Source organism: Aulostomus chinensis, chromosome 1 (genome assembly GCF_037954235.1).
Source record: "Aulostomus chinensis isolate RoL2024-O1b breed Wild chromosome 1, RoL_Achi_v1.0, whole genome shotgun sequence".
Taxonomy (NCBI): Eukaryota; Metazoa; Chordata; class Actinopteri; order Syngnathiformes; family Aulostomidae; genus Aulostomus; species Aulostomus chinensis.
Genome location: NC_141320.1, coordinates 66,074,481 through 66,093,160, shown reverse-complemented (window position 1 = coordinate 66,093,160; position 18,680 = coordinate 66,074,481). Strand labels below are relative to the sequence as shown.

Sequence of the window (18,680 nt, the reverse complement as noted above, 5' to 3'; positions counted from 1 at the left end):
TGGTTGCCGCGGAGCTGCCAAATCTTCTTAACTCTTTCAGCCTTTAGCTGCACGCAGGCAGATGCAGGATGAGGAGGCGACGCCACGGAGGAACCAAGGTGTCACTTCTAGATTTTGCAAACAGGACAGCAGGGATTCTCTGTTTACTCACACAAGCCCAGAAACCTGTCAGGAGAGGGTAAGCTCCTCTAATTAAACACCCCTCCATCCATCCATCATTAGACATTACAGTGCTCAAACACTGAGATCATGCCTTAAAAAGTGGCTTAAGTCCCTGGAGATGCAGTATTTGTTAATTCCCCCTCAGGTATTAAAAAGATAAAGATTCCTGACATGTAGGAGACTCTTAACCTGTAAAATAGCAACATCTGCAATTACAAGGAAGAGTCCGTCCATGCCCTCAGCAAGCACCAGGAACGTCCTTCTAGATGTCCTGTCATGGCAGAAAAGCAATGAAATGTTGTTGTTTTTTCATTAAAACATCAATGCAGAAAATACCCACTACTACTTTATAAAAGATGGAAGTAGCCTTCACATCTGAAAGTTTATAGGAACCATCTTCTCTACCATTTATCCTGCTAAGCTAACTAGCATGGGTCTGCATCACTTCATGAAGCACAGAGGAGAGAGGGCTCTCTGGCTTCTTGTCTGGCTGTCACTAATTAAGTTATGGTCCATTTAAAGTAAAAGAGAAGATAAAGCAACATATTCTTCACCACGCATAGCTGTACACATCTCAGACAGATCCACTGTAGTCACATCTGGCAAAAATGCCACACCTAGAGGCTCAAAACAGGCGTCGACAATCCGGTTCATGACATCCCAGCAGCCACGTCTTATTCCTCCCCACAGCTGATGGCCAGAGCCAGAGGCCGCATCTACAGAAGTCTTAAATAAGAAGCTTGATGAAGGACAAAATCAACAAATGATCAAGAAATAACACATCAGGGCGAATTGATCAAATGATTTTATTGCCCTCTGTCATTATTTGCAGGTACAACACGTCATGTAAGAGACAAAAACTTCCATTAACACAACAGTTATTTCACATACGATGCAACAGCCTGACTGGGAAGTTCTCATTATAGCCAAGTATCATGGTTCAGTCAGTTGATGAAAACCATGGAACCAGAAGTCGGTAGTTTGGGTCGTTAGTTTTGACAGAAGCTTTGGAACGTCAGAGCCTGGGCGAGTTGGTCGCTTACAATATTGCTTCATGTTTCAGCGTCAGGCACGTGAGGTCTCGGCGCCATTACTGCCGAGGTGCAATTTTGACTTTAAGCTCTTCTTAGTCCTCTGATGTCTGTGCCTGTGTTGCTATAAAATCCTTCATGGAAGCAGCAGCTGTGACTCAGGTAGTGACTCGGATCCACAGGCTGTTTCCTTCTTAATTCATCAGAGAAAACAAAAGCTGATATCACAAACAAAAAAAAAAGGCTCCGTCATCTCCTGAATCCCTCGTAAGCCCTTTTATGAATTGCTGAGCTGTGACGCAAATCACAAATAAGAGACAATGTCTAACAGTTAGTGCTGTAAATGGTTTAAAAAAAGAACAGTAAGTATAAACAGATGGTGTGGAGGGGCGGCGTGGAGGGGCGGCGTGGAGGGGCGGCGTGGAGCGATGCTTACATGACAGTGTTTGAATTAAGCCGTCTGTCTGACGCAGTGACACCTGCACTCTCATGTCTGTGTTTAGATGTTGGGGGGGGGGGGCGCCATCTGCAGACAAGATTTCATGTCAAATCGCCCTATTCTTTCCACGCCATTCACAGGTTTATAGAGATGGTTGCCCATAGCAACGCTGCATGTACAGGTATATATACAGTACATAGCACAACTAATATCATTGGTACCGAGCCCTGGAGAGGCCATAGAGAGGAAAATATAGATATTGTGAGGCCACAATAAATCTACCCCAGGTCTCTATGAGATAACCTTCAATTTAATTGCTTTGTGCCTACAAGATCCAACTCGTTCCAAAATATAAAACGACTAAATGGAGGAAACAATTCATATCTAGAGGTCCCAATATATTTTCTCTGTACTCCAACAATTTTCTTTTCTCTCAATGCCACGTCGGGGGGTCCAGACATGAAAAGAGAATCACGTTACTGCTGGGAGTTCATTTGCAGCCTTAAGAGATCAAACTTTTGGATGAAATCTGCCTAAAAATGATTATTAGAATGTGTTTTTTTTAAAGAGGGAAAAGATTTCTGCAACATATAAAGATATGCTTAAAAAACAGAGATGATGTGTAAGAATATGTTTCTCAAGCAGATTCAATAGAAAACTCATCAACATCGTTGTTGTCGTAAATCAGTTTGGTTTGGAAGAAGTACCAAATAAACTGGCAAATGTTTTTGTCTAAGTTTCTGTGAGTGTTTCTGTTTTACACAGACCTCTCACTGTCAGTCGCCACTCAAGATTCATAAATACTGTAGTTTTGGCTCAGAGATACACAGAACAGCTTAAATGTCACCGTTACTACAGAAAGAGGATCTTTCTCAGCCTTGCTGACACGGTTTAATGTCAGCAGGCTAAACGTCTCACCACAAGAGTCTTTGTTTCTTCTTTTAGCGTCACTACTTCTTAAAATGGAACATCAGAGCTGGTTGTCTTCCAGGAAGACTGAAGCACCGGCTAATTTTAACCAACTGGCTGGCAGCTGATGTAATACAAGAGTGTGTTAGCGATGCGTGTTGTGTGAGATTTGGTTTGAATAAATACTTTTAACCGTAAACAAATAGCCTTGGCTAACAACAACACTAACTGTCAAGCCACATGCTTTAAGTTTTTCTTTTGGTGAATAAAATGAGATGAAATGTGCAGCGAACTTCCTGTTTTCCATCACTGAAATGTTGGCACTTAAAAACCAGAAGAAAATACTGACATGGAGCTTGGATTCACTGCCGGTAATAACACATCTTTACAGGGGATGTTATGAGTATCACACCGACAATATTCACATGAGGCTCACTCGCTAGAGTGCATAGAGCTCCTTCAGAGTGTGTGTGTGGTCCCGTCTTCATAACGGCAGCTGTCAGCAACCTGTTAACATGATCCCGACCTTCCCATTGGCTGCTGCAAACATCCTTCATTCAGAAGCCGCGCTGATCCCGGCCCCTGTGATTGGCTGTTGGGATGAGGCGGAGCATGCAGATCCCCGAGGAAGACCCAGTGCTGGCTTTAGGTGATCTTCTCATGCTGGATCTGGTAGTAACAGGCCTGCAGGAGAGGAAAAGCCATACAGGAAGAGGTTTGGACTTTGAGAAAAGAGGTTAATAAAATTCACATGAATTAGGAACTGAGCATTAGGGTTTAGGGTGTTTAGGGTCTCGCTTCTAGATAATCAATACCAAACAACATTTCTAGGAATTTTCACATTATATACAACCAGATATATTGGTAGTATATTAAAGGAAAGGACTGGAGGTTCAAAATAAATATGTTACCTTGAGTGTGGTGAACATGATTCCATGCTCTCCATGCTGGACACAGGGGTCCATCAGGTCTTCGATCAGGCTGACCTCTGACCCTAGGTTCCTGATTCTGAGGACCAAAAAAAGTGAGATTTAGGCATTTAACAGAGGTCTAAAGACAAAGGTGAAAGAAGCTATCTGGTGAGCTGTAACACCAACAGGAACAGAACATGTTCTCTAGTGTCTATGAGCCCATGTGTATGCCTGAGAGGGTTATGTGGTCTGACCGAGCACGCAGAACCACGTAGAGGAACACAGGGAAGAGGTCATCCATGGACCACAGGAAGTCCTGCTTCAGCAGCCCCTGCACTTCCTGTGTGATCTCCTCAAAGGTCAGCTGGATCACCTGCAGCTTATCTGACGGGGTGAACGTTGTGCTGCAAACAACAAAGATATTTATCTACTGAACATTATTTGTATTAACAACTCAAATTTGGTGTGGTTTATTACGATGAAAATGAAGTGCGTTTTTGATTAGCAACGTTGCTACCTGATCTGTTGTAGCGTCTCTACTGCCGTGGCAAAGCAGGCATCCTTGGTGCTGGAGAGAACCTGGAGATGACAATGTTAACATAGCACAAGATTATGTTTCCAGACCCCTCCCACTTCAGGGTGTCGAGCAGATGATGATTCTGAGCAGCCTCGAGACCCAACAACACAGTCAAAGAAGGGTACCTGCTGCTTCTCCCCCGCTGCAGGCATGGACACAGGGATGGAAGCAGGCCAAAACTTCCTGAGCAGAAAACATGAGGAAGTCACTGATTTGCATGCTAAACAGAAACATCATCAACCTTAGCCAGTTGTTCTGTGTGACCTACTGCTGGACGCCCAGGAAGGCAAGCAGTGCCAGGTCCGGCTGCTTGTTGAGGCGGAGCACACACTCCCAGTAGACGTCATCCTCTCTTTCCTTGTCCAGAGCGTAGAGGGTGAAGAGCGGTGGGTAGAGTCGGGGCAGCAGGACAGGAAGTAGCAAAGCTGAGCTGCTGACAACACGGCTGTGAGGGAAGACAAATGTGTTAAAGCAATTCTTTGCTCAGTTACCCACAAACTCTTTGACTTGAGCCAAAAACAAACTCACCAGAACAGTTCTGGATCAATGCTACTAGACGTCACACTTGAGAGGTCATAAACTACGATTTTTGGACCATTTTGCTGTTTTTATCCACAAAGTGGCCACCAAGGAGTAATGCAGGGGGAAATAATTGTCTTTGTGCGCTCAAGACACCTTTTGGTGAGTACCTACAAGGCTAAATACAGTTTCTGGTTGAAGTGTCATCTGGTCTGTACCCTGGTTTGGGCGACTCCAGTGAGGCATCAGTTGAGCCTGGCTCCCTCCTGTCCTGGAGGCTGGTGGTTGGTTCTGGAATCAGACCGCCCTCTTCTGGCAGGTCTGGGAATAGAAACCTGCACAGCATTTAAGAACATACACAAACACTCAAAATATTAATGAACAAAAATAGTGTACATCCATTGAATACACTGGGTATAAGGTTTGAGAGTGTGAGTATGCTTCACCATGTGATTTGTTTTAAGATTAAAAATGTGATAAAAGTAAATAGTGTCCTTTCTTGTGGTGTGATAAACTTCTTATTGAATTCTTTTCTCATATGAAGCTCCAGCATGTTGACTACCTGACAATCTGGAAGATGCGGTTGAGGTAAGATTTGATCTCATTGACAGCCTGAGGCAGGAGTCGACGGTTGGCGCCCACGCCGACGTAGGTCATCCTGTAGACTGCTACCAAAGCTTCCACCAGCCGGCCCAGCGGATGCAGGGGTGTGTCACACGCCTGGACAGGAAAGAAAATAATGTATGTAAAATTTGGTCCACTTTGAAGACAAATGTGTTTAAATGTATGTTTCCGCCTCACCTTAAGGAGGTAAAGACGGATGGTGTGGTATCTCTCCATGGTGACGGGGCCGGCGTGCTGCGGGATCACCTCCAGACTCTCCAGAGTTCTACTGTAACTCCGTGACAGACACTCCGGACTGACGAAAACAAATCGCAAATGGAAAACCATTTAGTTTAATTATATTTATTGGTGAACAAACCAGATAAGTGTGTATTCACCTTTCCTGAATGTGTCGCCTGCTGGTGGTGAGCGCCACAGCGATCTGCTCCCACGCCTTCGCATTCTCTCCGTTGCCTGGCGCATCACAGCCCAGCTGGCTCCAACACTCCTCAAACACAGCCTGCCACTTATCCTCAGCACACACACACAGACGCCCCAACTTCCTACCACATCACACACACACAAAATATATACAGGTTAAAACCAGCATAGAGTCTTGGGGTGGGGTGTGGGGGTAACTTGGGCTTACACAGCACGGGTCTTTTCCTTGTCAGTATCGAAGAGATGTGGCTTGAAGTAGGAGCCAGTCACCTTGAGGCCAGTCCCCCATTCACCGCTGAAGGAACCCTCCAGGTAGTCGGCGTTCGCCATGGTTAGCACACCCTGAGGGGAGCCAGAGAGCAAAGATTTACCGCTTCTTGATTACAGAGACACTTTGTTTAAGCTTTTATCACTTATTACAGCAACAGTTCACAATAAGGGTGCACTAGTATTGCTTAGCTTACATGTAAAAGTGCTCAATCAGCACCTTTTATCATCAGTGACTCTGACCCTGGATGTAACCTCCCCCAGTTTTCCATCCATCTTTGTTTTAGCCCATGAAGTTCACTTGAAGACCTCTCATCAGTGATTACTAAATGCAATAGTTAACTAACAGCTATCTGAGCATCACTAACTGTTACTAATGTAGCCTTATTGTATGGTGTTGTCAATGAACACACACTCATCGCTCACCTTCCCGTTTAGGGTCCAGTCGTCAGAGAATTCCCCCTCGTACGTCGTGTCATCCTCTGATAGGAGGATCCCAGTGCCCTGGAGGAGAGACAACCCCTGGCGTCAGCCCTCATCGTCTCTCCTACTTGTCTGAAAAGTTGCCCCGGTGTTGACGCGAGGTCAGTATGAATCTCACCATCATCTTGTTGTCTTTGAAAGCTCCTTCATAGTACAGGCCAAACTGGGTGACAATGACCCCGATGCCTTGACGCAGGTGGTCCTGCCACATTCCCATATACTTCTCCCCTCTGAATGGAAAAAACAGAACTTGTCACCTTAAATTTAAAAATGCTTCAATGGCTGCCACCTAATGCAAGCAGAGTCAAGGTGTGTGCCTACTTGGTGATGTCGTCAAACACTCCATAGCCTGTCTTCTTGTCCTGCAGCCACTGGCCGATGAACACGCTGGGCGAGGAGGTGTTGAGCTTGCCGGTGCGCAGCATGCCGTGACCGTGACGCATGCCGTCCTGGAAGGATCCGTCGTAGACCTCCCCGCTGGCATACCTGAAGACACAGGAAATGATGCAACACTTCCTGTGGCTAAACACATTTTAAACAGAAAAAATATCACTGTAGCTGTCTTTTCTCACCTGTACGTCCCCAGGCCGTGCATTCTGCCGTCCTTCCAGTAACCTTGATAGTGATCGTTCTTGTTCAGGGTCTTGTTGGGAGCCACAAATTCCCCAAAACTAAACAAACATACATTCATAAGGAAGAAGACCAACTGGCATCATTGAGACCCGGCATGTCGGCTGACTCACCCGTCCTCCAGGCCGTTCTTGAACATGCCAGTGTATATTCGCCCATCCGGCCACTTTAACACACCCCTGAAAAAAGTCATCAATCATGATATATCAACAATAAAAATTTTCTTTTAAGCGTTTGTGTGTGTGTCTGACCTGCCATTGGGCTTGCCGGCCAGCCAGCAACCTTCATACGTTGCCTCTTTCAGCCGCCCGTCCTTGTAAAAGGTGTAGGATGCACACCTGGAGATGGGAGGCTCCAACGTTTGCCCCGCCCCTGAGTTGAGAGGTGCTGTTTCCTGTGCCGTCCCACCCAGGGCCTGGTCCACTGCCTGGTTGATGCAGCGGATCCACTTGGCCTGTGAAAGCCCGTAATCCACTCTCCACTTAACCAACTATTAACAGGGTATGTTCAGACTTCTGCTATTAAACTTCTCTAATCAATCAATCAATCAATCAATCAAACATGATTAATAAAGCACCGCTCAAAAAATACATTAAAAGAAATAAGAAAGACAATGACACAATAATTACAGTAGTAATTAAAAAAAGATAAATAAGCACATCAAATGATCAATTATGAAAGTAAATTAAAATACACTGATTGGAAAACTTTTAAAAAAACAACAAATATATATATATATATATATATATATATATATATATATATATATATATATATATATATATATATATATATATATATATATATATATATATATATATATATATATATATATATATATATATATATATATATATATATATAAAGACAAAATAGTGAAAGTCATAAGTATTAGAAGCTACCTTCTCCATGGCAGAGCTTGCCAGCAGGGTGAACGTCTCCTCTGGTGTGATCACTTTGAGCCCATATCTGCATGCGCGCACACACAATATTATGGGATCAATAATTACTTTTCAGTCTCACTGAAAGATTCATAAAAAGTCTGGGATGATTGAATGACTCACAGGCCAGTGTTCTCCTCTGGGATTGGCTCCACCCACAGTGTGGCCAAGGGGAAGACGTGATGGGTGGAGAACTGGAAAGAAGAAAGGAGAGGAAAGAAAGACAAGTAAAAACGAAAAGAGTGTGGAATGTGTCCCCAACTGGGCTTGTTGACATGTACGCTCAAGCATGAGGAATATTTAGCATCTAAACATTTATAGATCTGAGGTAATACTCTGAAGGTCACTCTGAAGGAGTGAGCTACTTACAGGAGTACATCAACATTTTGGTAAATACACTTGACACTTTCACTTTCAGAGTCAGAAAAGCAGACAGATCCCATTCTCTCCTTTCTTTGTGACGTGCAGAGCTCCAGACTCCCACCGGACAGCAGACTACTGGTTAGCTTAGCCACAATGAATACTAGCAGTTGGGCAGAAAATAAATAGAACTGAGGTTGAACATTTACTCAAAAAAACTCTTGTAAATTATGAGATGACGACTTTTGAGACAACTTTCTACACTGATTCTATTGATTCAAGCTAAGCTAACTGGCAGCTAGCTGTCTGATGGGGGTCTGGAGCTCCGGACACAGACAGGGTCTCCACCTGCTTCTCTGGCCCTTAAAAGACTCCTTTAGTAGATACGTTTTGTAAAATGGCTCTGAAGGCATCCTACATCTGAGCTGACTAGGAGGAATCAAGACCTACTCATGATCATCTCTCAGGACTCAATCATGCAGGACAATCACATGCTCTTTTGCCCCTTGTTGACACAGATGCACAGATTCACATCACATGAGGACAATCACAGCGTTTCCTCGTCAGCTGAAGGTGCTACGTTCTCATCCCAGAACACTGAGAGAGTCAGGAAGTCGAGGGACTGAAAGTGTGCAGGACAGACAACCACGGGACAGACGAGATAGAGAGGAAAGACAGTGGCAGGAGACAAACAGGAAGAGAGGGAGGGTGGGTGGACTGCTGGCGTGTGGAGCTCATGAGTAAATCCTGCCTACATGTGAACCAACAGTGAGGCCTCAACGGGAAACAAAAGGAGGTGACAGGATCGAACTTTCAGCAGTATTTCTACTGCTCAAGGGTAAAAAAGATTGGTTCCTCATTGTGTGTCCCATTGAAGTCGTGTATGTGTGTGTCGTGCATTTATATGTGGATCACCTACACAAACGCACACTCACACACCCACACACACACAAGCAGACGGAAGGTGGTTAGGGGGGCAGGTGAGGGAGGGGTCGCTGCGCTGAGATGTGCTGCTGGCTGCATACTTACAAGGTTTTTACAAGGCGCCACGCCCTGACAGCACGGAGGTAAGCACACACAAATGCTTGAAACACACCAGGTTAGAAATATGGGGTGACTCAGTATGTTTGTGTTTGTGTGTGTGTGTGTGTGTGTGTGTGTGTGTGTGTGTGTGTGTGTGTGTGTGTGTGTGTGTGTGTGTGTGTGTGGAGCTGACCTGTGCGTGGACCAGAGCGTCGTTGAATAGGATGAACCAGTTGACGGAGAAGCGTCCAGCGTTCTGCAGGGTCAGGGCTTTGTTGCTGCTCTCACAGATGAGGCGGCGCCGGGGTTTCCGAAGAGACTCCTGACAATGACACCTTTCAGTTCCTGGTCATGTGACACCTCGAGGAACGCGAGGAGAAAGAGGGCAAACACACTGATGGAGGTTACCGTCATCTTGCCAGGAAAGTTCTTCCAGAAGAGAAAAGTGTACTCTGCATCCTTCCTCTTCCTCTTCAGCTGCTGGGTCAACACTTCAAACCTGGAGCAGCTGTCCTGCAGCCGCTGGTAGTCGCTTGAAGACTGACAACACACACATTCAAACACACGTTTACCGTTAAACACACTTCATTCCGCTGTTACCTACCTCAGCTTCCTCACAATCCACTTACCACTTCAAAGCAGGTGGCCAGTTTGAGCAACAGCCGGCTGTACTCATGGAGGTGGCGTGCTGGGAGGCAGAAGAGCGCCACCAGGAGGTCGGCCATGGCGGTGTTCTCCTCACTGCACTCGGCCAGCCTCTGCAGCAGCTCGGGGCTCTTCCCAAAGAAATCTCTTTCAAAGAAGAGGTTACATTAAGTAACAACTCTGAAGCATGGTGTTTGTCCATCATTTTCTCGTGTTAATTTTTTATGGGGGAAAAAATTTTGTGTTTACTTTATTAATTACCTTAATAGATGTAATATTATGACCCTTTATGATAAGGGCAAAAAAATCAAGTCCTGGTGTGGTATTGTATTTACTAGTGAGAATAAAATGACTCTAAATACCTTCAAGTATATGTTTGTTACTTTCCTAATAGTCTTTTATAATTCAAAGCTGTATTAACAGTTTTTTTTCCCCAGTGCAACGCCAGGTTTCCCTGCTTGTTCATCCTGACTTGTTTGTTCCACTGATCTACAAGCCTGTTCTTTTTTCTTAATTTCAATGTCAGACATTCACATTATTTAAGACATATTTCACTTCCTTTGCGAGAACAAAAATTCTCATGGACTCCAACCCCAAACCAGACGTAACGAAAGAAGTTCATAAAAATGAACATCACATCACATCAAAAGAGTTCACACAGTGAACTTTCATTAAGCCACAAAGTATGTTGGTTTGGTGGTTATCGCACGATTACCAGAGATTTGTCTGAAAATCACATTTAAAAGTAAAGCTAATTCAAGCATGTCATAGTTTTTAAGATGCATAAGGACATTTTTAAAAGGATAAAAATTGAAATTATTGATTGTTTCAGATGTTTTAAGGACCTGGAGGACACAGTTTATAGAAACGGCACCACCGTGTGTGAATGTACTCACACTGAGGGTTTGGTCAGGGCCTGGAATCCTCCCATCACCTGGAAGTTGCCAACGGCGCTGCAGTACCTGGAAGGGAAGAGAGTGGGGCGTGATTACTCAGTCCAACTGCCAGGCAGTTCTCGTGACTGTTGACACATACTCATTGTAAGAATCGAGGAAGATGCTGGTGTGGTCCAGGATCAGCAGGCTTTTGACATCGCGACCGCGCCGCAGGTTGGCAGTGAGGCTAGCAGCGTGCTGCCCAGTGAGGTGACATAAAAGGCTAAATCGGCCCGCCAAGGTTTGCAGAAGCCCGAAGATCACCTGGCCGAGGGCGGAGTTCAGAGATTCTGCAGAAAAAAGTGATTAAACATTAGGAAATGGTCGTGTCCACCATTTGAATGTGCCGCTCTTACCTAACTCCAGCAGGGGGCGCAATATCTGGGTCTTGATGTTGCACAGTTTGCAATAGAACTTCCTCTCAGCTGATGCCAGCTCATGAAGGCTGGCGATGAAGCCCATCACATTCCTGTCTGAGAGCGCCGCACACCGTTGCCCACCCGCAAACACACTACTCACATAACCCAGCTAGAACACACACACACACACACGACATGATAAAACACACACGCAGTTTTATCATACATGTAATTTCATACAATGTATAAATTGATAGCTTTTGTGCTCACATTCATGCAGAATGGGAGCAGGACGGGCTGCTGTGTGTAGCCCCCTGCTGGCTCCTCCCCCTCCTCCTTGTCTGGCGCCTTAACCTGGCTCTCCTCCGCCTCCTCTTTCACCTGCTGTCCGCTGTAATAGATGATGGGCTGGATGCAGTCCCCGTCTGCCAGCAGGAGGCTGTGTCTCTCTCCAGCACTCACATCCCAGACCCGGATCCCCTCAGACAGCTAGCTCAGGAGGAAGAGGAAGTGTGAAAAGCACAAAGCAGCAAGGGTTTGTGTGTTGCTGGCGAAGGGCGGTTTCCTGACCTTGGCGAGGCGAGGGACGGTGCTTGGGGACTCCATGTGACCCAGCTGACCAGAGCTGTTACTTCCCCATGAGTACACCTGGAAGGCAGACACACACAATGGTCCCCATTCATAAATGTTCTTGAATACATTCGGAAGCAGAGCCTGTTCCTGACATCTATAGTGTGTTTACTGTAACTGTCAATCACCCAGGCTTGCTTTAACGTGACAAGAGGAATACAACAGATGTGTGGAGGGAGGAGCTACAAGGAGACATCTGGCTTTGCTTCCTGTCTGCAAGAATAAACTGAGGGCTTAAGTCCTTTATTTCATTTCATTTACTTTCTTTAAAGGACAGTGCACATTAATCAACATTTCTATAAATGTGGCACAGGGACCAATTTAAAAAAACAGGTGTGTGACGCACTCTATGTACTGACCTGTGACTGGGCGGTCACGGCAAGCGAATGACGGGCGCCGGCCGCCACTCGCACCACCTCCTTGTTGTTGAGACTTTTGATGCACTGCGGCTGAGATCTGCAAACACACACGGGACAAAAGGACACGTCAACAATTTGATTGCTTCAAAATTGTGTTTCACCTTGCAAAGAAAGTTTCGAGAGAATTGTAGATTTGTCTTTGAATGTTCCACATTTATGCAAATTAAACTACTTTCAGAAGGCAAATAAACAGGGATTTGTCTTGATGGTCCATGTGATTAAACAAGAATAGTTTTTGTCCTCTTACATCCCAAAAGTGATTGTTTTGTCTTTCTAGTGAGAAAAGTGAATTGAGTCCATTTAGTGACATCTTTTCATTTAAAACTCCTCTATGTAATGTCCTCATCTCCACATCCTACCTGGGGACATCATCTCCATGGCCCAGCTGTCCCTGATCGCCGTGGCCCCAGCTCCACACCTCCGTCTGCAGGGTGGGCAACACCTCCTGGGCCTCGGCTACCACCGCCCCAAGTGGAGTTAGGGCCACCGCTCGCATCCTGGGACGACCGGCCTTCCGCAGCAGCCGCGGGGACACTGCCAGTGTGGGGAGAGGAAATAATTACCTTAAAGAGAGATTTTTCCCGAATAAAGCTGGCCAGTTTCATCTTGCTATTGTCTCAATGGAATAATTCAATATTCTTCAAACAAGCCTGAGGCAAAGCGATGGAGAGCACTTGATGTCAACAGACAACAAAACAACCACAGGGAAGCAGCAGCGGTGTTCAGCTCACATCAGCCATGTCGTGTCACACACATGCTGTCAAACGAGCGATGAGAAGACGCTGGTAGCAGCAAACAGAGCACATGAATGTACAGAGCCACTCCTCAAAGGGTTCACTTGTTGCTGGAAATGGACCATAAAAGCTCATTTCCTCCCTCGACTGTGGCATGAAAGCAAATCTTGGTCTCCAGCAGGGAGCCATCTGGCTGCCTGGAGGACATGGTGAGGGACAGCCAGCCACTGGGCGTGAAATAATATTCAGTCTAGACTCCTCACAGCCAAAGCTGCTATTATCTGCATATGTAGCCATTTTAGGATGCCAGAGTACATGAAAATAATAATTTATAACCTAAACAATCATCTAGGGCACACTTTTTCGGTCATAAAGGGACATGCCATCTTTTTGGGAAATACACTCTTTTTCCAACCTCTCCGCGCCAGTTAGCTTAGCTTAATTAATGTAGCTGTGGAGGAGTGTTAGCATCGCCTAGCTCAGGTTCAGGATGTCACTTTGTCCAGCAGTAATCCCCCTCACTCTCTCTTACAAAGTTGGCCATGTTTAGTAGCAGGAATCACGTTTAGTGTTGCTGGCTGAAGTTTGGCCGTGCTGCATCAACATCACCACGCCCTGTCAGGAAAGTAGTTCCAACTACGCACCTGATTATTTCACAGCAAATGTTACACTCAACCCTAATTATATCAATGCAGCAAAGACTGTTCCACTACCATTCACTGTGCCAAGCTAACTAGCTTGGGTCTCAGCAGCACAAAGGAGAGAGGTCTCTATGTTCTTGTCTGGCTCAGTAAGAGAATTTCTCAAAATGTTGGTGTATTCCTTTAAATCTGGATCTGTCCCAGCATGCACTAGCTTTCCTCCTCATGCACCCCACCCCTAGTTCTGCGGTCTTAAACCCTCCCAGCGCCCTTCAACATTTTTAAAGGATGAAAACTCCAAACGAAGGCAATCATGCTCTGGACTGCTTGACTGGAGGCAGATTAACAAAGTTAGAGGACAAACATCAATCTGCATTCCTGCCTGTTTTTAATCACACAAAGGCGACCATTCACACCAGCTAACCTTGCTCTGTGCAAATGGGACGCATTCGCCAGCACAAAGTAGGAAATAAAGCTTGAGCCCTGGTTTCATTATGCTGCCACAGCAGGAATCATCATGGAACCATTTGAGAGGCAGCAAAATGATGACAAACTTGTGAGTTTTTTTTAACTGCGAAACTTTCCCAGGCTTCCTCAGACATAAGCAGCCGTACTGTCCTGAACATGTGCACACCAGTGTCATACACCTTTTGCCGTGCTCACAAATGAAGCCTGAAGCAGAAACATCGACCTGCACAAGCGCAAAGTGTACTTACGCAGCAGAGTATAGGAGGAGGATAAGAGGTGAACAGCGTATCTACCCTGTGAGAGGAGTCCGGGGAGCGAAAGGCGCCGCCGCAAGCCCTCGGCCTCCTCCTCGCGGATGTCACCTGTACTGGAACTCTTCTTGGCCTGGATGGAGTCCTCTTGGCGGACACGCTCGGTGGTGGCGGCGGTGGTATCAACCCCTCCAGGATCAGCCGCCGTTAGCCCCACTGGCACCGGTCCACCGGACTTTGAGACAGGAAGGTAGAAGTTCATCATCTTTTTGAAGGACAGAGCCTCGTAGGTGGAGGCGACCCGCTCACCCACAGCAGAGGCGCAGGAGGCCACCAGGCTGTTGAGGGCGTTGCTGGGGGTGGTGGAGGTGAAACCTGCTGCTGAGGGCTGGAAGTTATGAGGAGAAGTTTGCAAGTTTACACCAACCGCTGCTGTCTTTTTTTTATAGAGACCTATGTCTCAAAATAAAATGATAATGCACACAATTAGACCTCACACATAGATGAAACAAAAAGGACATGTTTAATTACAGATAAATGAGCACAACCTTTTCAGATGTTGGATTTTTGATATTTTCTTCAAGGCTACACGGTTTGATGCAATGTAAATGTGTATTAAAGTAAATCAATCAAAGGAGATTTTCTCAGTGGATCTCAAACAGACTGTATATCCTAACATTTCAAGTTTTAATATCTTGAATTTTAAACCAAAATTATATGGGTTTATATATTCTTAAAACCTATTTCTACACTACTAATGGATTCCTCTTGGCGTCCACCGTGTTTCTTAAAAATCTCTCTGGTAGTTTTTTCATAATTGGGCTGACGGACAAACAAAATTCAATATAACTTCCCTCATGGAAGTAATAACCATTTATAGTGTCTTCTTTATTACATTAAGAGTCTTTGTGCTGAACAAAGAGTCCACTTTCTGGATGCAATAAGGCTTGTATGATAGAATATCTTTAAAATTTCAGTTCAAAATAATGTGTGTGTTTGGGGGTCTCTGCAGGCTGCTCTGAACAAAATGTGACAACAAGAAGGAAAAAGTATCTGAATTACTTGATTTCCTCATGTGAACAAGTTTTCCTCTCTCACTGGGACTCACCAGCAGAGTGTGCAGACCTCCCGCTGCCGTCTTTGCCGTCTGCTCCGCCTGACTGCTGTCTGACAGTCTCTTCAGGTAGTCCTTCACTGCCTGCTCGTCTGGATACGGTGAACTTTTGGTGCCAGCAGCGGTGCCACCTTCCGCTCTGGACTGCACTGAGGGGTTCGGGGCAGGCAGCACTCCGTTAGCCACACATGATTCGCCTTCCTCCATCTCCTGAGGGTGGGAGGGGTCACCGTTACTAGCAGGGGCTGGGGAGGCTGGGGCTGAGGGGGAGGTATGGGAGGGGAGGACTGGCTCTGAAGGGGATGTTTTGAGCCCGGGCGTCAGAGCAGATCCCTCCAGCCTGCCCTCATCCTCTGTCAGCTCCACGCCGATCGGGCAGTAGTGACTGTCAGAGATGATGACGTGGTCCTCTTTGTCCGTCATGGTGTACAGCAGCTGATTACACTGTCCACACTTGTCTGCAGGGGGCCGATGGACGTCCCGGGGGCCCACGCAGCGCACCAGAGCCAGGCTGTGGGAAGCCCCGCAGGCCACCTGAAGGACATATCGTCCAGCCAAGTGCTCAAGCTTTTGTGGTTTCCATACAGGAAAGATGGTGACATTGAGGCCAAGCTGGCAACCACTGCCCCATGCCCACACCTCCCGCTGCACCGAGAGTGCCAGCGTGTGTTGCACCCCACAGGCCAGCTCCAGCACTGGCACTGTCTGCGGGGGGCTAGTGTCAGAATCCAGCAGTGCGACTGGAGTCGGGTTGGGGACGGAGCTGAGGCCCAACAGGCCACACTGTCCCGCACTGTTCTCACCCCACATGTGGACGCCCCCATCCTCTGTCACTGCCCCGCTGTGGAAGCTTCCAGCAGCTACCGCCACAACCCGCTGACCACTGAGCACGCTCTCCAGGGTGGGCTTTACTAGCTCCACGACTTGACTCTGTTTCCATGGCAACTCCCCAAAACTGAACACCTGCCCTCCTGTGTAGGGAGTAAAATAAATAAAATAAGTCATCGCCCTGCAGCAACTCATAAGTAGTAGAGTTGTGACAACCTAAATTATTAAAAGTTGTACCATTTCCTGCAAGCTACTCTCTTGAAAGAAGTGATGTGAGGGGGCTGCAGTCTGAAGCTTCACCACTAAATGTCACTAAATCCCTCATACATGTGCTTTAAGTCTCACCTTCCACCAGCAGAACTCCATGACGTGAGCCCAGGGCAACCTGAAGGACAGACCGGGGCAGGAACAGTCTCTCCGGGCTGACACTGTACGAGTAGCCCTTCCAGGTGTGGAGCAGCCCTCGCTCTCCACCGCCGTCATCCCTAGAGCTGCGACATCAGGCTGTCAGCCACTTTTAATCTCTTAACTTCTCCACCCATTATTTTAAAACCACTATCATTTCCACCACAATTTTTTAAGCTAAATTCTTGCCAATTTTGAATCATCTCACATTATTCCAAAAAAAAAAACAGGCTACACTTGCTCATCTTTAGTGCTGTCGATATACCTTTGAAGCACATCCCATATGAAAGGTGCTTTACGAAGACAATTTGATTAACTGAATTATAAAATATGAAGAAAAGGCGGATGGGGCTGACCAGGCAGATAAACAGCCAGCAGGTCCTCATTGTTAGTAGCAGTTGCAGTTTTTTGTGCTCTCTTCTGTGCAGGATTAGAGCTAAACAACAGATGTTTTGTAGGTGGAAGCAGAAGTGAATCTGTAGGCGATGGAGATCACATGGTGATCACAGCCAGCCAGCAGCACATTAATCCTCTTTGAGAGAACCTACCTCTTCCTCTGGGGTTCCATCTGTGGGTTTTAGGTCTCCATGTCAGTCTCGGGGATCCTAAATAGGAAAACAGGGTGAAGCGTCACAACGGTTCTGAAATTCATCTGTTTACCTTCTACCTTGCCTCCTAAACTCAGCCCTCTGGCAGGTGTTTCCATATGTTATTATCTGCTCCTGCATCAAAACTCATAGCTGGCTAACCCTAGCTAATCAACACAGCTAAAGCCCGCTAGCTAGCGAGCCGAAACTCCAACTGTCCTTTTATCTTGTCATACATGGTGAGTGTATCTTACCTGCACTTTCTTTTGGCCAATTTTTTTTTACTGTCTGTCAGTGATAAAAAGGTCAGTTAACTCGTTTAGCAGGTAGGTGCCGCTGGTCGTTTTTCATTTACTGTTGACAAAGCTATCACCGAAGGTCGTCTATGACCGGGAGGCGGCGGCGGCGGCGTCTTTGCGGATGCTCCTTAAAGTGGTAGACTATAACCAGTGTTGGATGGTAACTGAGCCATTATTTCCTTCTTTTATTCCACTAATTAGGAGTTTATGCATTTTATATTTAAAATTGAGGACTTTCACTCTCCACGTCACTCAGTTTCTTATCACACTGGTGTTTTATTTGCACGAAACCAAGGAAACAGCAGAGTGACATCTCATTACTTTTCCAGCTCAGTGCCGCTCAGCTGCTGACGGAATCCGAGAAGACTTAGAAGATACGAAACGCGCAGGTGTAAAGCGGATCAGATATGTGATTATGCAACTTTTCTTGTCAATAAAGGTGACTCGCACTATTTCACAACAGTCTGTGTGTAGTAGTGCAACACAAACAACTCTCTGAAAATGTAAAACACTTTTTAGAATATTCAATTTGCAATAGTACCTGAAAAAGGTGCCCATATATGTAAACAAAACAAATGACCACAGAACTTTCGACTGAATAGAACGAAGACTCAAATATTTGAAGGACAGGTATAACACTGATGGTCAGGCATTTTATCTAAAGAACAAAAACACTGGAGCCAAGAAAACACAAAGTTTTAAGTTTAAATTTTAGGGAAACTGATAAAGGAGTTGGAAATAAGAGTAGTTTTGGATTAAGAAAAGAATATAAATATCATGATGGAGTACTCTTGTTTTTGATTGAAACAACTCAATGTTTTTTTTTTAACTGAATGTGAAGGTATATCTAAAGACTGAGGAGTATTGAGAAGTTTAGATTCTGCAAACGAAACAAATATAATGTATTGTTTTGTACATTCTGAAACTGCTAACTGCTACTTTCATCACTACTAAAAATATAGCATCCTTATGATTGAATCACTAATATGATTATGTAACATGTAATTAACTGAACGAAGCAGCTATTCTGCTTTAATCTTTCATCCACTTCACTTGTCTTACAGTATTT

General features: G+C 45.6%; 1 protein-coding gene across 6 annotated transcripts; it reads right to left on the bottom strand.

Moving 5' to 3' along the window:
- Window positions 1-489: 489 nt before the first annotated feature.
- On the bottom strand, window positions 490-17,706 carry als2b (alsin Rho guanine nucleotide exchange factor ALS2 b). 6 transcript variants are annotated; one of them, XM_086201839.1, is made up of 35 exons: window positions 17,567-17,706; window positions 17,274-17,330; window positions 16,666-16,811; window positions 15,487-16,463; window positions 14,376-14,613; window positions 12,644-12,818; window positions 12,225-12,321; window positions 11,806-11,883; window positions 11,506-11,724; window positions 11,233-11,404; window positions 10,977-11,166; window positions 10,838-10,903; window positions 9,926-10,088; window positions 9,705-9,836; window positions 9,490-9,618; window positions 9,303-9,326; window positions 8,037-8,107; window positions 7,875-7,941; window positions 7,224-7,426; window positions 7,086-7,151; window positions 6,915-7,013; window positions 6,664-6,828; window positions 6,461-6,572; window positions 6,286-6,363; window positions 5,801-5,934; window positions 5,550-5,714; window positions 5,350-5,467; window positions 5,111-5,268; window positions 4,767-4,883; window positions 4,298-4,474; window positions 4,155-4,212; window positions 3,970-4,031; window positions 3,707-3,856; window positions 3,453-3,549; window positions 490-3,225 (listed from the first exon to the last, which is right to left on the bottom strand). In XM_086201839.1, the coding sequence occupies exons 2-35, from the start codon at window positions 17,291-17,293 to the stop codon at window positions 3,187-3,189; spliced, it is 4,962 nt and encodes a 1,653-aa protein (XP_086057965.1). In that variant the 5' UTR covers window positions 17,294-17,330; window positions 17,567-17,706; the 3' UTR covers window positions 490-3,186. The 6 variants fall into 6 exon arrangements, 5 of the variants coding, with proteins under 5 accessions (XP_086057965.1, XP_086057939.1, XP_086057956.1 ...); XM_086201813.1 differs by having other exon boundaries at window positions 491-3,225; window positions 14,376-14,766; XM_086201830.1 differs by having other exon boundaries at window positions 491-3,225; window positions 14,421-14,766.
- Between the last annotated feature and the right edge of the window lie 974 nt (window positions 17,707-18,680).

What these genes read in the sequence shown, in the direction of transcription:
- als2b (XM_086201813.1), bottom strand. Translation starts at nt 17,293, where the DNA reads ATGGAACCCCAGAGGAAGAG. An exon ending in CATGGAGATGATGTCCCCAG is followed by an intron (nt 12,322 to 12,643) that starts GTAGGATGTGGA and finishes GTGTGTTTGCAG; the next exon opens with ATCTCAGCCGCAGTGCATCA. An exon ending in AGGCGACACATTCAGGAAAG is followed by an intron (nt 5,468 to 5,549) that starts GTGAATACACAC and finishes TGTTTTCGTCAG; the next exon opens with TCCGGAGTGTCTGTCACGGA.